The sequence below is a fragment of the Cherax quadricarinatus genome, chromosome 58 (assembly GCF_038502225.1).
Source record: "Cherax quadricarinatus isolate ZL_2023a chromosome 58, ASM3850222v1, whole genome shotgun sequence".
Lineage (NCBI taxonomy): Eukaryota > Metazoa > Arthropoda > Malacostraca > Decapoda > Parastacidae > Cherax > Cherax quadricarinatus.
Window position 1 is genome coordinate 10877055 of NC_091349.1, and position 19794 is coordinate 10896848.

The window sequence follows — 19794 nt, forward strand, 5'->3', positions numbered from 1 at the left end:
TTTGTTTACTTTTGAACATCTGCAAAAATCGAACATTTCCCCTACTTTGAGCCCCATTTCCAGGTTCTTTTTATAGGAAAATCAATCAAAATCACCTCTATTTCTATAATATGTTTTCCATTTTATCAAATGAGACCAAGAAAACGAGAATACAACCATAAATACTATACGAAAATAGATCACAAAGTCGGCATTTTAATTAAAAAAAAAACGGTCAGTTTTTTTTTTGTCATTATGCACTGCGTGCTCCATGATTTTTTTTATATGGTGCACACTGACCACACAGACCCATTCTCTCACATGTGGGCCTACCAGCTTTCTCCTCCTTGATTTGAAGCCGCTAGAATTTATGAGTATGTATGTGTCAAACACGGTACCTCGTAAGACGTATATATACGGCCGCGACAGTCGAAGGGTTAAAAACACTTGAAATTTTGGAGTTTGCAGACATAATGGAGAGATGTAGTGCTTACGGAGCTCACAGAGAATGTAAACAAACTGGGTGGGGCACGGTGACCATATTAGAAAGTCAGGTGGGGGGAGCCGTATAGAGAGTTTTGGTCATAATCTGAAATGATCATATTAGCAGAATGCTGTAAAGCGGGGCCCTACTGTACACACACACATACACACACACACACACACACACACACACACACACACACACACACACACGTGATACATTCTCTCACCAAATGCAGAAACAGCTCATCTAGTACATTACATGTACTTATGATTAGTGCTCAGTTAAAATACACATCCTGCAACGTTCCAACAAAACAATATGTACTGTACATAACGGAAACTTATAACAAAAGACTTGTAGCAGCGCCAGTGCTCACCTGCCTTAGGCCACACCAGTGTGCACCTGCCTCAGGCCACACCAGTGTGCACCTGCCTTGGGCCACACCAATGTGCACCTGCCTCACAATATTTTATTCACTGGCTGACCCAGCAGTACTTTGAGAAGTACCTGTATCAGAGCCAGGTGTGGTCACCTCAGAGTGAATACCCTCAGTGTTGGAGCCATTCTCTCTTCCTATTTCAGCCATAAATGGATGGCTGCTTCTGCTAGGTGTGTCATGGTCTTGCTCGTCGTCCTCATCGTCACTGTCATCATTAGATGCCCGAGGAGCTAAAGTCTGGTGCACAGCAAGCAACACCAGGGCTCCCGTCACGAAGTATGGCACCCGGTATATGTGTATACTTCCAAACAGCAGTGTTATACATGCCATGAAGTGTATTACCCATGAAACCACTTTGTAGTATTTCCTGAGTATGAAAAATAGCATGACTAATTATCAAGGCTGAAAAATGCATAATTAGTATGGTGTGCCAAGCAAATGCTATAATGCAGAAGAGTGAAACTTCTGTCAAGTTAAATTGGGACTTACACCCATCTTAGAAAAAAGAAAAAAAAAAAAAGAGCACTATTTCTGTACTCTTACAAAATCCTTAAAAATATCAGTCTTTCTTAAAACTTGCAAAGGCTATCACCTGCTTTCCACTGAATGATGAATTAACTAGGTTCAGTGTGGTTGTAAAAATGAAGTCTCTAAAACATATTAAGAACTGACAAATGAAACCAAGCCTTACTTTGCCCTAACATTACCTAGGTAAGTTTTTTGGCTTTGCTTGACCTGGCCAAACCACAACCATAGAAAATGTCAAGAGAACAGCTGGACCAAAACAGTAAATTAATTGAAAAATGCCTCAGTCTGTGGAGAAATAAATTACAGAATTTCCAGAGCAGTGGTCTGTATAAATTAAGAAGTGAATGAAGGAAATACTTTCAGTGTATGTCAGTGGTTTATCCTTGTCTGAAACTATTATTCACATGAAGAGTGATATTAATTTATTCTGTTATCCATGGAGGCAAAGAAGGGAATGTACGAAAGTATAGTGGTACAAACACTCTTATGTGGGTGTGAAGCTTGGGCTGCAAATGCTGCAGTGAGGAGGCAGCTGGGGGCAGTGGAGATGTCTTGTCTAAAGGCAATGTGTGGTGTAAATATTATGCAGAGAATTCGGAGTGTGGAAATTAGGAGGAGGAGGTGTGGAGTTACTAAAAGTATTAGTCAGAGACCTGAAGAGGGGGTTGTTGAGGTGGTTTGGTCATTTAGAGAGAATGGATCAAAGTAGAATGACTTGGAGAGCGTATAAATCTGTAGGGGAAGGAAGGCAGTGTAGGGATCGTCCTCAAAAAGGATGGAGGGAGGGGGTAAAGGTTTTGTGGGCGAGGGGCTTGGACTTCCAGCAAGCATGTGTAAATGAGTTAGACAGGAGTGGAGACAAATGGTTTTTGGGACCAGACGAGCTGTTGGAGCCTGAGCAGGGCAATATTTTGTGAAGGGATTCAGGGAAACCGGTTAGCTGGACTGGAGTCCTGGAAATGGGAAGTATAATGCCTGCACTTTAAAGTAGGGGTTTGGGATATTGACAGTTTGGAGGTTGACTTTTAAACTGTCTTATCTGAGCATCTCTGCAAAGACAGTGATTATGTATGAGTAAGGTGAAGGTGTTGAATGATGATGAAAGTATTTTCTTTTTGGGGATTTTCCTTCTTTTTGGGTCACCCTGCCTCAGTGGGAGACGACCAATGTGTTAAAAAAAAAAAAAAGCATTAGCTCATTCTCTTCATTATTAACCCACAGCTTGGAGATCAAACTTTAGAAGATATTTCTGTTTGTCTTAGACCATTATAAAATCATGACTGAGGGAAAAGAAGTAAGAAACATCAAAAGTCAGGTCAGGTGAAGAGAGAGAAAACCAGAAGATATGTCAGGTGAAGAGAATATCAGAAGACTGGTCAAGAGAAGAGTTGAGGAGAAAGCCAAGGTTAGGTAGTCTACTCTGATGACTGGAGTGTATTTAACAATGTATTGTACTTGGAAATGCAACCATCAACAGAAACAAAACTGAAGCTAATATTCATGTTAGGAATATTGTGTATAACTGATTCAACAAGACAGCATCTGTGAAAGTTAGAAAAGGAATAGTTTATTATTACACTGTTATACAGCTAGGAAGCATTTACCAAGAAAGGTACAAAAAGAAATATAAGCAAAACAAAATGAGAGAAAATACATAAAAAAATACAATACAGGAATTTACTGAGAAGAGGAAATGCAAGTATACTTGATAAAAGCTATGAAGGAAATATTTTTTTAACTTTAAACTGGTAGTGATGTGATTTTATGGTGCAGGCAACAATCTCATTCTTGGAATTATTATATAAAGTGCATGACTAACTGCCTATGCAGGAGGAAATCTTGGGTAACACATACCCTCATTTCAACTCCTAAACAAATTCATCTGTACCTTAGAACCACAAATGGGATCACTTGCCAATGAAGATGTGCCACCTTACAAAACAAGTACAATTAGAGCAATTCTGGATTATTTGTCGATAACAGTGATAGTAAAACATACATTATGGACTGACAAGGAAGTGCTAAAAAAAGCAAGTAGACCCAGCTCAAGTATGCCTGAGAGATACCCCTTGCAACCACGGATAAACAAATATAATTACAGTTTGGAATATTTACTGTTTAGAGTGCCACAAACTATTGTATCTGCATGCCACTGGCAAGACAGTGATAATGTGAATGATGGTAAAAGTGTTTATTTTTTTGGGTCACCCTGCCTCAGTGGGAGACAGACAGCATTAAAAAAAAAAATACAGTACAGTGGACCCTCGACCAACGATATTAATCCGTTCCTGAGAGCTCATCGTTAGTCGAGTTAATTTTCCCCATAAGAAATAATGGAAATCAAATTAATCCGTTCCTGACACCCCAAAGTATTAAAAAAAAATTTTACCATATGAAATATTAATTTTAATACACACAAACTGAAGAAGACATGTACAATTACATGACACTTACCTTTATTGAAGATCTGGTGATGATTGATGGGATGGGAGGAGGGGAGAGTGTGGATGGTGTTAGTGTTTAGAAGGGGAATCCCCTTCCATTAGGACTTGAGGTGTCAAGTCCTTTTCCGGGGTTACTTCCCTTCTTCTTTTAATGCCACTAGGACCAGCTTGAGAGTCACTGGACCTCTGTCGCACAACAAATCTGTCCATAGAGCTCTGTACCTCCCGTTCCTTTATGGTTTGTCTAAAATGGGCCACAACATTGTCATTGTAATAGTCACCAGCACGGCTTGCAATAGCTGTGTTAGGGTGATTTTCATCCATAAAGGTTTGCAGTTCAACCCACTTTGCACACATTCCCTTAATCTTTGAAGTAGGCACAATGGATTCCACAACTGGCATAGGCATCTCAGGGTTAGCCCCAAACCCTTCAAAATCTTTTTTAATTTCCATACTAATTCTCACCCTTTTTATCACAGGGATGGCACTAGAAGCTTTCTTGGGGCCCATGGTGACTTATTTTGCAGTTGCAATCACTAAAAACGCTGTGATAATATGAAATGTTCCGATTGTATGTTTGGATGCGACCGGGGTGGCTGGCTTGTAAACATTGCGCAGGCCACACGTGGACGCATCTCGAACGGAACGAATCGCGTTGGTCGAGTTTTTTAGCGCTAGTCAAGGCAAAACTTTTGCGTTAAAATGTATCGCTAGACGGATTTAACGGTATACGATGCCGTCGTTGGTCGAGGGTCCACTGTAGTTAAGTAGATAGCTTTCATGAGAGAGGTGATGGGGAATACAAACTTGCAAAATAAATACTCAAGACCCTGTGAATAGTACTGATAGATAGTAATCAAATGTATTCACATTTCTGAAAGATTACCAGATCACAAAATATGATCAGAACAAGGCTTCTTTGGACTGCAAAAACTTCAATTCATGTAAGAGTAAAGTACTAAAATTTTATATTTCCATTTTCTTTATAATATTAAAAGAGTATTTAATTAATATTAAAATAAGTATTTACTTTTAGGGACTAGTAGGTTCCCCAAACATACCAGTTTAAGATAATTAGAAACATCAATAGATGTAACATGGGTTGAAAAATAAATGGGGAATACAATATGTAGTATTACCTGTCAGTCTTTGGGAGCTTCTTCTGCCACAGGAAACAAAGAGTGACTAGCAAGGTGACTGTTACTGACAGTGTTGGGTCTTCCGTAAGTGGTAGATTGTTACTGTAAATACATGTCTTAATTAGTGTTAACTTTGTCAGATATGTTAATTTAATAAGATTAAATTTTCACAGCCTAGTCTTAATGCTAATCTATGTACTACCCTGCCTTCTTATAATTATCATTCATCTAGTTTTCTGACTCAAAACAGGAATACAAAGACTAACAAATAATGATCCAGTATATCTCACCTTACTAATCTGCTCCAAATAATGAGAGTAGGCATATTAAGGATGACCACAACAAACACCAACATCATGATGGTCATGTTGAAGTGAACCCTTGACAGAGCTCGATCAGTAGAACTTTCACCACCTGATGTACCAGGTATTAGTCCCAATAAAATTCTCTCTATGTAATCTTCATATAACTTGAAAACCTATTAATAAAATAGAATTGTTGAAAAGTACTATGTACCACTACTTCTCTCATTAGTATACACATGAACACAGTCACTCCTCTCACTCGCACAAAATACATCTAGAAAACATTAAGCACGAGAAGTTTTTCCAGAGTTTCAGAGAATATGGTCATTACTGTATTAACCAAGTTAGTAAGTAAAATGAGACCTACACCTTCATTCAACTTCTTTGCTGATAAAAACATAAGTCAAGGACAGGACTGTCACTGACTATGATTTCCTTTAACATAAACAATAGGAGTTAGAAGCTTTCAACCACACAGGCAAAACAATAGTGAAACAGCATACAATACTCTTAATTAAGCAGACAGCAACTAAATTTTATGACATCTAATATTGATTAAAAATTAAGATTTAAATAAAATAATATGAACAAGACTTGTATACCTCAAACTACAATATTTATTCACATTATTAACACTTATTATTATTTTTAGGAGGATAAATTATGAGTTACAGTACTGTAGTGGAGAGGTACAGTACTGTAGTGGAGAGGTACTAGGACTTTTAATCTAATACTGCACAATAAGTGCAACCTCATTATTGGCAGGGGTTACCTAGGATCCTGGAGGTGCTTTGAACTCTGTAGAGAATTTTGAAAGCACAAGTTTTTTATTTTACAGTGACTATGTACGAATGATGGTGAAAGTGTTGAACGATGAAACATTTTTCTTTTTTTCTGAGGCTTTCTTTCTTTTTGTGTCACCCTGCCTCAGTGGGAAATGGCTGATGTGTTAAATTTTTTTTTTTTTTTGATCACATCTCTTTAAACAATGCTCTAATCTGCTAAACAATGACAAGAAAGGAGAAGCACAGTTTGAATAAAATCCAGTTTTTCTTATTTGGAGGTTATACATCAAAGCTCTTCACTGTATGGCCTTCAGTAAAAATGTCATATAATCAAACAGTGCAGATTATGAAGCATGCAAATTCTTGGGGTTCGACTGTATAGCATAAAAAGGAAATCTCCACATGGACAGTATTAGTACTATTTCCTTTGATTTACGCAAGTTTTGGGAGACCAGTACAGTATAATCAAACCCTCAGCAGTTAGTCATTAATATCAAACTAATTTATAAATAACCAGCCAAAAGAAGACATAACTATGTGTGGTTGTATCTTCAAAGCCAAGAATGTGTGCACATGTAAACATTTTTGGACCCTTGCACTAAAGGGGGTTTGAGCTGTATGATTTACAAAGCATTAGAAGCCTTTGTTATTCAGTGCTTTTATCATAAAACTTGCTAACAGCAGAAATTTGTTTCAGTCAGCGACTATTGGCAGAAAGGTGGGCTAGTGCAAAGATGAGTAGTGGGGGGGTTGAAGAGGGTTGGAATAGTTTTAAAAATGCAGTATTAGAATGTGGGGCAGAAGTTTGTGGTTATAGGAGGGTGGGGGCAGGAGGAAAGAGGAGTGACTGGTGGAATGATGAAGTAAAGGGTGTGATAAAAGAGAAAAAGGTAGCTTATGAGAGGTTTTTACAAAGCAGAAGTGTTATAAGAAGAGCAGAGTATATGGAGAGTAAAAGAAAGGTAAAGAGAGTGGTGAGAGAGTGCAAAATGAGAGCAGATGATAGAGTGGGAGAGGCACTGTCAAGAAATTTTAATGAAAATAAGAAAAAATTTTGGAGTGAGTTAAACAAGTTAAGAAAGCCTAGGGAAAGTATGGATTTGTCAGTTAAAAACAGAGTAGGGGAGTTAGTAGATGGGGAGATGGAGGTATTAGGTAGATGGCAAGAATATTTTGAGGAACTTTTAAATGTTAAGGAAGAAACAGAGGCAGTAATTTCATGCACTGGTCAGGGAGGTATACCATCTTTTAGGAGTGAAGAAGAGCAGAATGTAAGTGTGGTGGAGGTACGTGAGGCATTACGTAAAATGAAAGGGGGTAAAGCAGCTGGAACTGATGGGATCATGACAGAAATGTTAAAAGCAGGGGGGATATAGTGTTGGAGTGGTTGGTACTTTTGTTTAACCCTTTCAGGGTCCAAGGCCCAAATCTGGAGTCACGCACCAGTGTCCAAGAATTTTCAAAAAAAAAATTTGTTATTTTTTCTAATGGAATCGTAGAGAATCTTTTTGTGAAGGTAATAAAACAAAAAGTACAAAATTTGGTGGAAAATTGACGAAATTATGCTCTCGCGAATTTTGATGTGTCAGCGATATTTACGAATCGGCGATTTTGCCGACTTTGACTCCCATTTTAGGCCAATTACATTATTCCAATCAACCAAATTCTTAGCTATTTCACTAGTATTACTTCTATTCTATCGATTGAGCACAAGAAATCGCCAAGTCAACTGTTTCAACTACAAAATAAAGTGATCGGAAATTGTTAATTTGGCCAATTTAACACAAAGTTCAAAATATTCCAATTTCAAAATAGGGTCCAGAATGAACAATGTAGGCATTCCTGGCACTAAACTAACATTTCCTCTGTTCATTAGTTATGTTTTGAGGCTTTACAAATAAATTCCATTTTGATTTTTTATTCACATAATGAATTTTTATTCACACCAAAAAATAGAAGATTTACTGTTATGCAATACTGTAATAATTGTATAAATATCATCACCATATTTGTGAATGTATATTAGACCCACCAGCTGATGTGTATTAGACGTGTGAGGTCGTTTATTTACTCTTGAATATCGGCAAAAATTTAACATTTCTGCTACTTTGAGCTCAGTTTCAAGCCATTTCCAGTGCTAAAACCAATCAAAATCATCTCTATTTCTGTAATATGTCTTCCATTCTATCAAATGAAACCAAGAAATCGCAAATACAACTATAAAAAACATACGAAAAAACACTGCAAAGTTGCTGTTTTAATCGAAAAATCATGATTTCATTTTTTTTCTCTCATTATACACAGTGTGCTGCAGGATCTGTTTTATGTGGTGCACACATACCACATAGATGTATTCTCTCATATCTAGGCCCAAATGTACCACTCACAGTTTATCAGAGTGAGCTGAGCTCATGGCGTAGATCTACGGTTTGGACCCTGAACGTAAAACCGTAGATCTACGGGACGGACCCTGAAAGGGTTAATAAATGTATGAAAGAGGGGAAGGTACCTAGGGATTGGCAGAGAGCATGTATAGTCCCTTTATATAAAGGGAAAGGGGACAAAAGAGACTGTAAAAATTATAGAGGAATAAGTTTACTGAGTATACCAGGAAAAGTGTACGGTAGGGTTATAATTGAAAGAATTAGAGGTAAGACAGAATGTAGGATTGCGGATGAGCAAGGAGGTTTCAGAGTGGGTAGGGGATGTGTAGATCAAGTGTTTACATTGAAGCATATATGTGAACAGTATTTAGATAAAGGTAGGGAAGTTTTTATTGCATTTATGGATTTAGAAAAGGCATATGATAGAGTGGATAGAGGAGCAATGTGGCAGATGTTGCAAGTATATGGAATAGGTGGTAAGTTATTAAATGCTGTAAAGAGTTTTTATGAGGATAGTGAGGCTCAGGTTAGGGTGTGTAGAAGAGAGGGAGACTACTTCCCGGTAAAAGTAGGTCTTAGACAGGGATGTGTAATGTCACCATGGTTGTTTAATATATTTATAGATGGGGTTGTAAAGGAAGTAAATGCTAGGGTGTTTGGGAGAGGGGTGGGATTAAATTTTGGGGAATCAAATTCAAAATGGGAATTGACACAGTTACTTTTTGCTGATGATGCTGTGCTTATGGGAGATTCTAAAGAAAAATTGCAAAGGTTAGTGGATGAGTTTGGGAATGTGTGTAAAGGTAGAAAGTTGAAAGTGAACATAGAAAAGAGTAAGGTGATGAGGGTGTCAAATGATTTAGATAAAGAAAAATTGGATATCAAATTGGGGAGGAGGAGTATGGAAGAAGTGAATGTTTTCAGATACTTGGGAGTTGACGTGTCAGTGGATGGATTTATGAAGGATGAGGTTAATCATAGAATTGATGAGGGAAAAAAGGTGAGTGGTGCGTTGAGGTATATGTGGAGTCAAAAAACGTTATCTATGGAGGCAAAGAAGGGAATGTATGAAAGTATAGTAGTACCAACACTCTTATATGGGTGTGAAGCTTGGGTGGTAAATGCAGCAGCGAGGAGACGGTTGGAGGCAGTGGAGATGTCCTGTTTAAGGGCAATGTGTGGTGTAAATATTATGCAGAAAATTCGGAGTGTGGAAATTAGGAAAAGGTGTGGAGTTAATAAAAGTATTAGTCAGAGGGCAGAAGAGGGGTTGTTGAGATCGTTTGGTCATTTAGAGAGAATGGATCAAAGTAGAATGACATGGAAAGCATATAAATCTATAGGGGAAGGAAGGCGGGGTAGGGGTCGTCCTCGAAAGGGTTGAAGAGAGGGGGTAAAGGAGGTTTTGTGGGAAAGGGGCTTGGACTTCCAGCAAGCGTGCGTGAGCGTGTTAGATAGGAGTGAATGGAGACGAATGGTACTTGGGACCTGTCGATCTGTTGGAGTGTGAGCAGGGTAATATTTAGTGAAGGGATTCAGGGAAACCGGTTATTTTCATATAGTCTGACTTGAGTCCTGGAAATGGGAAGTACAATGCCTGCACTTTAAAGGAGGGGTTTGGGATATTGGCAGTTTGGAGGGATATGTTGTGTATCTTTATACGTGTATGCTTCTAAACTGTTGTATTCTGAGCACCTCTGCAAAAACAGTGATAATGTGTGAGTGTGGTGAAAGTGTTGAATGATGATGAAAGAATTTTCTTTTTGGGGATTTTCTTTCTTTTTTGGGTCACCCTGCCTCGGTGGGAGACGGCCGACTTGTCGAGAGAAAAAAAAAAATATCAATCTGCTGCTAACCACATTATAATTTTTATTCAATTCATTAGTAGTACATATTCAAAACTATAAGTATAATTCACTTCAAGTCATAGGCAATTTTGACCAAAGAGGAAATCTTTCTGCTGTTTAGGTGAATACATAGGTTATTGGAATCTTGTCAGAATTAAAAGCCATTCAAACCACTAAGAGTTAGCAACTACTGCTGGCCATAATGCATAAAAAACTATTAGGTCTTTCACTTTCATTCACAGTCCATCTTTATTATGTACTGCCTGAAGGATTTTGTGCAGTGTGATCTACCACTAAACTAAGAAGCATCATATCATAAATCTTAATAAGCAACATATTATCAGCAATTTTTATTTTAACCCTTTGACTGTTGCAAGCCCCTTTCTGAAACTGTCGTTCTATGTTGCAAAATTAAAAAAAAAAAAAAAAAAAAAAAAAAAAAATTCTTATGAAATGATAGAGAATCTTGTCCCGATGGTAATGACACCAAAAGTACGAAATTTGGTCAAAAACTCACGGAATTACGCTCCCGCAAAGTTAGTGGTCTCGGTGACATATACGCATCGGCGATTTCACCGACTTTGAGCCCTGTTTTTGGCCAATTCCGTTGTTCCAGTTGACCAAACTATTTCTTTAGAACTCCGTGTTTTCTATCAGTTGAGTACAAGAAACCGCCCATTTACCGATTTGAACTACCCAATAAGGTGGTCAGAAATTGGCAATTTGGCCAATTTCACGCAAATTAAAAAAGATGCCAATTTCAAAATAGGGTCCAGAATAAACAATGTAGACATTCTTGGCACTAAAATAACATGTCCTCTGTTCATTAGTCACGTCTCTAGGTCCCTCTTATATTACTATTGCTTTCTATTTTGATTTTTTATTCATACAAAAAATACAAAATTTACTATTATGCAGACTACTGCATTATTGTAAAAATGGTATAAATAATATCAGTGCACTAATGAAAGAATGTTAGACTCCCCAGTTGATGTGTATTGGACGTGTGGTGTGATCTGCTTACTCCTGAACATTGGTAAAAATTGAACATTTCCGCTACTTTGAGCTCAATTTCAAGGTCGTTTTCCTTACGAAACTAATCAAAATCATTTCTATTTCTGTAATATGTTTTCCATTTTATCACGTGAGACCATGAAAATGAGAATACAATGATAAATACTATACGAAAATACACCTCAAAGTCGCCGTTTTAATAAAAAAATGGTCTTTTTTTTCCTCATTATGCACTGCGTGCTGAAGGATTTTTTTTTTATGTGGTGCACACTGACCACACAGACCCATTCTCTCACATGTGGGCCTACCAGCTTTCTCCTGCTTGATTTGAAGCCGCTAGAATTTATGCGTATAAATACGTCCGAAACAGTGGCGCATAAGACGTATATATACAACCAAAACAGTCAAAGGGTTAAGTGTCATCTCTTACAGTAAATCATTCTGACAGAACTGAATCCAGCAACCCAATTTTGATCTTTGGTTCAGGAATCTGGCACAGTTTGCCCAGTTAATTGGGCAACAGTTAGCACAACTCAGTGAAAAGCCAACAACAAGTAACCGTGTCCAAAGTCATCAGAAGTGTATGGGGTTTGGGGATCCGCACCTTTGCTGACAACTATATACTAAATATTTTTTTTTTTTTTCAACACATCGGTCATCTCCCGCCAAGGCAGGGTGACCCAAAAAGAAAGAAAATCCCCAAAAAGAAAATACTTTCATCATCATTCAACACTTTCACCTTATTCATACATAATCACTGTTTTTGCAGGGGTGCTCAGATACAACAGTTTAAAAATCAACCTCCAAACTGTCAATATCCCAAACCCCTCCTTTAAAGTGCAGGCATTGTATTTCCCATTTCCAGGACTCAAGTCCTGCTAACCGGTTTCCCTGAATCCCTTCACTAAATATTACCGTGCTCACACTCCAACAGCTCGTCAGGTTCCAAAAAACATTCATCTCCATTCACTCCAATCTAAAATGCTCTAACATGCTTACTGGAAGTCCAAGCATCTCACCCACAAAACCTCATTTACCCCCTCCCTCCAACCTTTTCGAGGACGACCCCTACCCAGCCTTCCTTCCCCTACAGATTTATAAGCTCTCCATGTCATTCTACTTTGATCCATTCTCTCTAAATGACCAAAGCACCTCAACAACCCCTCTTCAGGTCTCTGACTAATACTTTTAGTAACTCCACACTTCCTCCTAATTTCCACACTCCGAATTCTCTGCATAACATTTACACCATCCATTGTCCTTAGACATCTCCACTGCCTCAAGCTGCCTCCTCACTGCAGCATCTGCAACTCAAGCTTCACACCCATACACCCATATAAGAGTGTTGGTACCACTATGCTTTCATACACTCCCTTCTTTGCCTCCATGGATAACATTTTTTTGTCTTCACAGATACCTCAACACACCACTCACCTTTTTTCCTTCATTTCTATGGTTAACCTCATCCTTTATAAACCCATCCGCTGACAAGTCAACTCCCAAATATCTGAAAACATTCACTTCTTCCATACTCCCTCTCTCCAATGTGGAATCCAATTTTTCTTCACCTAAATCATTTGATACTCTCATCACCTTACTCTTATCTATGTTCACTTTCAACTTTCTACCTTTAAACACCCTTCCAAACTCATTTACTAACCTTTGCAACTTTTCTTTAGAATCTCCCATAAGCACAGTATCATCAGCAAAAAGTAACTGTCAACTCCGATTTTGTATGTGATTCCCCATAATTTAATCCCACCCCTTTCCCCAACACCCTAGCATTTACTTCTTTTACAGCCCCATCTATAAATATATCAAATAACCATGGTAACGTTACACATCCTTGTCTTAGACCTCCTTTTACCAGGAAGTAATCTCCCTCTCTCCTACACACCCTAACCTGAGCCTCACTTCTTCTTGTTCTTATGACCAGAGTCTTTGGTAAGATGGGTAAGGAAGAAGGATGGGTAAGGATACAAATATTGGAAAAGGGTGGGAGGGGGGAAGAGAGGTAGGATATAAAAGGTAAGTGGCCCAACCACTTTGGTGCAATTTAACAAGTGTATGTGGAATAATAAAACATTCTTGAAGGGGTATAATACTAACCCATCAGAGTCATATAGATATAACAGATATATAAGTACATGACTCTGAATTGGTAGTAATTATACAAGTGCAATTGCTTTTTTTTTTTTTTTTCAATTTGCACAACGAATATTTAAACGACAATGAAGGCGATAATTGTCTGGACAATTCGTAAAGAAATGCTTGACACATTAGCTTCTTACAAGGTGGTGTCCCGTCATAGTAAATGTAGCATAATTTTAACAGTAGAATGCTATATAAGTTATCTCCCTAATTGGGGGGGCGATGATTTTCTTAGTATACATAGAAGGGTTCTGGTGTTACCCAATCATCTTCATCTGCAGGGAGGTTGCTCAAGATCATTGGTCGATGGTAATCGTCTTTATGGATGAAGCGACACCCTCTGTAGGAGAGTCATTCTTTGGGTCCTGTGAGGAGGAGTATTGATGATATAATCCGTGGTATTTTCAACTTGGAGAGGATGTTCTCTATCTGGCATGTAGAGTTCTTGCACTGCATAGAGTTGTTTCTTCTTCAGGGTATCAAGGCATACATTTAAGGCAGTAATATCCTGTTGTACGTGTAAATCTGCCATTTTAACTCTCTCTTTCCCCCTGGTACCCGTAATAAAGCGGAGAGCTCTATTCTGGACCCGTTGCAGCTTTAGCATGTTGGTCTTTGTTGTTAATGACATTGGGACACATTGGTATTCGAGTGTTGGTCTTATCATCATTTTATACAGATGTTTTTTGACATATGTAGGGGCTTCATTAAATCTAAAGAGACTGATAATACCGGTTTTGGCTATGTTTATCTTTTTATTGACGTGAGATGTTGAGTGGAGCAGCCTGTCTATTTCATATCCCAATAGCTTGTTAGGATTTCTAACGGCTACAGGTGTTCCTCTGATGGAGATACTCCTTATCTTCGATGGTTGATGCAATTGGTGGAATGATGAAGTAAAGGGTTTGATAAGAGAGAAAAGAGTAGCGTATGAGAGGTTTTTACAAAGCAGTAGTGTTATATGAAGAGCAGAGTATATGGAGGGTAAAATATAGGTGAAGAGAGTGGTGAGAGAGTGGAAAAGGAGAGCAGAAGACAATGTGGGAGAGGCACTGTCAAGAAATTTTGATGAAAATAAGAAAAAATTTTGGAGTGAGATAAACAAGCCTGGGGAATGAATGGATTTATCAGTTTAAAACAGAGTAGGGGAGTTAGTAGATGGGGAGCTGGAGGTACTGGGTAGATGGCGGGAATATTTTGAGGAACTTTTAAATGTCGATGAAGTAAGGGAGGTGGTAATTTCATGCAATGGTCAGGGAGGTACAACATCTTTTAGGAGTGAAGAAGAGCAGGATGTGAATGTGGGGGAGGTGTGTGAGGCATTACGTAGAATGAAAGGGGGTAAAGCAGCTGGAACTGAAGGGATCATGATAGAAATTTTAAAAGCAGGGGGATACAGTGTTGGAGTGGTTGGTATTTTTGTTTAATAAATGTATGAAAGAGGGGAAGGTACCTAGGGATTGGCAGAGAGCTTGTATAGTTCCTTTATATAAAAGGAAGGGGGACAAGAGAGATTGTAAAAATTATAAGGGAACAAATAGTTATTGAAAGAATTAGAGGTAAGACAGAGAGTAGGATTTCAGATGAGCAAGGAAACTTTAGTGGGGGTAGGGGATGTGTAGATCAAGCATTTGCATTGAAGCATATATGTGAACAGTATTTAGATAAAGTTAGGGAAATTTTCATTGCATTTATGGAGTTAGAAAAGGCATATGATAGAGTGGATAGGGGAGCAATGTGGCAGATGTTGCAAGTATTTAGAATAAGTATGTACTAAGTTACTAAATGCTGTAAAGAGTTTTTATGAGGATTATTTTATGAGATTATTTCCCTGTAAAAGTAGGTCTTAGACAGGGATGTGTAATGTTACCATGGTTGTTTAATACAGTGGACCCTCAGTTATCGACCGTAATCCATTCCAGAAGCTCAGCCTAAGACCGAAATGGCTGAAAACCGAAATAATATTTCCCATAAGAATTAATGGAAATACAATTTATCTGTTCCAGACAAAAATATTCACACAAAAAAGCAATTTTTTAACAATTATATAAGTATTACATACCTTTATAGAAGGCTAATGCTGGCTTCTGGAAGATAGGGAGGAGGAAAGAGGGAGGAGTTAGTGTTTGGAAGGGAAATCCCCCTCCATAAAGACTAGGTAGCAAAGCCTTCTCCAGGGTTACTTCCCTTCTTTGATTTTAATGCCACTAGGACCAGCTTTAGAGTCACTGGACCCCTGTTGCACAACAAATCTGTCCATAGAGGTCTGTTTCTGGCATCTCTAAGATTTCCCTATAGTGGGACAGGGTTTTGTCACTGAACATGTTGCAGATATGGCTTGTTTCAGTTTGGTCAGGGTTGTGTCTCTCTACAAAAGCTTGCACCCTAGTCCACATTGCACACACCTCTTTAATCTCTGAAGAAGGTACCTCCTTCACTCCCTCTTCCTCCTCCTCTGAAGCAAGTTCCTCAGCTGCAGTCCGTTGCTGTTCGAGTAGAAGCTCTTGCAACTCTTCAGTGGTTACCTCTTCCCTGTGGTCCTCTACCAACTCTTCCATATCCTTGCCACTCACCTGCAACCCCAGGGACTTCTCCAGTGCCACAATAGAATCCACAGGGTTGGCATGGTCAGGGTCAGCCTCAAACCCTTCAAAATCCCTCTCCTGAACACAACCTGGCCACAATTTTCTCCAAGGAGAGTTCAATGTCCTGGAATCACTCCCTTCCAAGCCTTACCTATAAAACTTATACAACTGAGGATAGTGAAGCGATCTTTCCAGAACTCTTAGGGTCACTTGAGTGTCAGAGGTCACTTCAAAGCACTTTTCAAACACTGCTTTTGTGTAGATTTTTGAAGTTAGAAATGACCTGCTAGTCCATGGGCTGGAGGAGAGGAGTGGTGTTAGGGGGTAAGAACTTCACTGTGATGAAATTGAAGTCCCTAAACACTTGGAGAGGAATAAATGGGATTAGGTCAGGGGTTTCAAATAGAGTTAGAGCTAAAGAAGGAGTAGCAATAATGTTGAAGGATAAGCTATGGCAGGAAAAGAGGGACTACAAATGTATTAATTCAAGGATTATGTGGAGTAAAATAAAGATTGGATGTGGAAAGTGGGTTATAGTAAGTGTGTATGCACCTGGAGAAGAGAGAAGTGTAGAGGAGAGAGAGAGATTCTGGGAAATGTTGAGTGAATGAGTGGGGAGTTTTGAATCAAGTGTGAGAGTAATGGTGATTGGGGATTTCAATGCTAAAGTGGGTAAAAATATTATGGAGGGAGTAGTAGGTAAATTTGGGGTGCCAGGGATAAATGTAAATGGGGAGCCTTTAATTGAGCTATGTGTAGAAAGAAATTTGGTAATAAGTAATACATATTTTATGAAAAAGAGGATAAATAAATATACAAGGTATGATGTAGCACGTAATGAAAGTAGTTTGTTAGATTATGCATTGGTGGATAAAAGGTTGATGGGTAGGCTCCAGGATGTACATGTTTATAGAGGGGCAACTGATATATCGGATCATTATTTAGTTGTAGCTACAGTTAGAGTAAGAGGTAGATGGGAAAAGAGGAAGGTGGCAACAACAAGTAAGAGGGAGGTGAAAGTGCATAAACTAAGGGAGGAGGAAGTTCGGGTGAGATATAAGCGACTATTGGCAGAAGGGTGGGATAGTGCAAAGATTAGTGGGAGGGTTGAAGAGAGTTGGAATAGTTTTAAAAATGCAGTATTAGAATGTGGGGCAGAAGTTTGTGGTTATAGGAGGGTGGGGGCAGGAGGAAAGAGGAGTGACTGGTGGAATGATGAAGTAAAGGGTGTGATAAAAGATAAAAAGGTAGCTTATGAGAGGTTTTTACAAAGCAGAAGTGTTATAAGAAGAGCAGAGTATATGGAGAGTAAAAGAAAGGTGAAGAGAGTGGTGAAAGAGTGCAAAAGGAGAGCAGATGATAGAGTGGGAGAGGCACTGTCAAGAAATTTTAATGAAAATAAGAAAAAAATTTGGAGTGAGTTAAACAAGTTAAGAAAGCCTAGGGAAAGTATGGATTTGTCAGTTAAAAACAGGGTAGGGGAATTAGTAGATGGGGAAAGGGAGGTACTAGGTAGATGGCGAGAATATTTTGAGGAACTTTTAAATGTTGAGGAAGAAAGGGAGGTGGTAATTTCATGCACTGGCCAGGGAGGTATACCATCTTTTAGGAGTGAAGAAGAGCAGAATGTAAGTGTGGTGGAGGTACGTGAGGCATTACGTAGAATGAAAGGGGGTAAAGCATCTGGAACTGATGGGATCATGACAGAAATGTTAAAAGCAGGGGGGATATAGTGTTGGAGTGGTTAGTACTTTTGTTTAATAAATGTATGAAAGAGGGGAAGGTACCTAGGGATTGGCAGAGAGCATGTATAGTCCCTTTATATAAAGGGAAAGGGGACAAAAGAGATTGTAAAAATTATAGAGGAATAAGTTTACTGAGTATACCAGGAAAAGTATACGGTAGGGTTATAATTGAAAGAATTAGAGGTAAGACAGAATGTAGGATTGCGGATGAGCAGGGAGGCTTCAGAGTGGGTAGGGGATGTGTAGATCAAGTGTTTACATTGAAGCATATATGTGAACAGTATTTAGATAAAGGTAGGGAAGTTTTTATTGCATTTATGGATTTAGAAATGGCATATGATAGAGTGGATAGAGGAGCAATGTGGCAGATGTTGCAAGTATATGGAATAGGTGGTAAGCTACTAAATGCTGTTAAGAGTTTTTATGAGGATAGTGAGGCCCAGGTTAGGATGTGTAGAAGAGAGGGAAAATCCTTCCCGGTAAAAGTAGGTCTTAGACAGGGATGTGTAATGTCACCATGGTTGTTTAATATATTTATAGATGGGGTTGTAAAAGAAGTAAATGCTAGGGTGTTCAGGAGGGGTGGGGTTAAATTATGGGGAATCAAATTCAAAATGGGAATTGACACAGTTACTTTTTGCTGATGATACTGTGCTTATGGGAGATTCTAAAGAAAAATTGCAAAGGTTAGTGGATGAGTTTGAGAATGTGTGTAAAGGTAGAAAGTTGAAAGTGAACATAGAAAAGAGTAAGGTGATGAGGGTATCAAATGATTTAGATAAAGAAAAATTGGATATCAAATTGGGGAGGAGGAGTATGGAAGAAGTGAATGTTTTCAGATACTTGGGAGTTGACGTGTCGGCGGATGGATTTATGAAGGATGAGGTTAATCATAGAACATGAGGGAAAAAAGGTGAGTGGTGCATTGAGGTATATGTGGAGTCAAAAAACGTTATCTATGGAGGCAAAGAAGGGAATGTATGAAAGTATAGTAGTACCAACACTCTTATATGGATGTGAAGCTTGGGTGGTAAATGCAGCAGCGAGGAGACGGTTGGAGGCAGTGGAGATGTCCTGTCTAAGGGCAATGTGTGGTGTAAATATTATGCAGAAAATTCGGAGTGTGGAAATTAGGAGAAGGTGTGGAGTTAATAAAAGCATTAGTCAGAGGGCAGAAGAGGGGTTGTTAAGGTCGTTTGGTCATTTAGAGAGAATGGATCAAAGTAGAATGACATGGAAAGCATATAAATCTATAGGGGAAGGAAGGAGGGGTAGGGGTTGTCCTCGAAAGGGTTGGAAAGAGGGGGTAAAGGAGGTTTTGTGGGCGAGGGGCTTGGACTTCCAGCAAGCGTGCATGAGCGTGTTAGATAGGAGTGAATGGAGACGAATGATACTTGGGACCTGACGATCTGTTGGAGTGTGAGCAGGGTAATATTTAGTGAAGGGATTCAGGGAAACCGGTTATTTTCATATAGTCGGACTTGAGTCCTGGAAATGGGAAGTACAATGCCTGCACTTTAAAGGAGGGGTTTGGGATATTGGCAGTTTGGAGGGATATGTTGTGCATATTTATACGTATATGCTTCTAAACTGTTGTATTCTGAGCACCTCTGCAAAAACAGTGATAATGTGTGAGTGTGGTGAAAGTGTTGAATGATGATGAAAGTATTTTCTTTTTGGGGATTTTCTTTCTTTTTTGGGTCACCCTGCCTCGGTGGGAGACGGCCGACTTGTTGAAGAAAAAAAAAAAAAAAAAACACTTGGAGCATTGTCCAGTACCAGGAGGCACTTGAGTGGCAATTTCTTTTCAGGAGGTATTTTTTCACACTTTGGCCAAACATATCATTAACCCACTCTGAAAATTTGCCATGTGACCCATGCCTTTTGGTTAGCTTTCCACATCACACACAATCTATTCCTGACGATATTGCTTTTCTTGAACACACTGGGATTTTCTAGTGA

The 19794-nt window shown here is 38.8% G+C and overlaps 1 protein-coding gene across 3 annotated transcripts in view; it reads right to left on the reverse strand.

Annotated features, from left to right (window-relative positions):
- Positions 1-19794, reverse strand: part of PGAP1 (GPI inositol-deacylase) — a 122949-nt gene that overhangs the window by 35357 nt on the left and 67798 nt on the right. Inside the window, exons 15-17 of one of the 3 annotated variants that reach the window (XR_011393622.1) lie at positions 5307-5494; positions 5017-5118; positions 843-1272 (exon numbers count right to left, since the gene is read on the reverse strand). Coding sequence is in view for 1 of the 3 variants with exons in the window: in XM_053790162.2 (XP_053646137.1) it covers positions 936-1272; positions 5017-5118; positions 5307-5494 (627 nt within the window). In the remaining 2 variants the exon portion in view is untranslated. Of the gene's footprint in view, positions 1273-5016; positions 5119-5306; positions 5495-19794 lie in introns of those variants that run through there. The other 2 variants (XM_053790162.2, XR_011393623.1) reach the window with 2 other exon arrangements.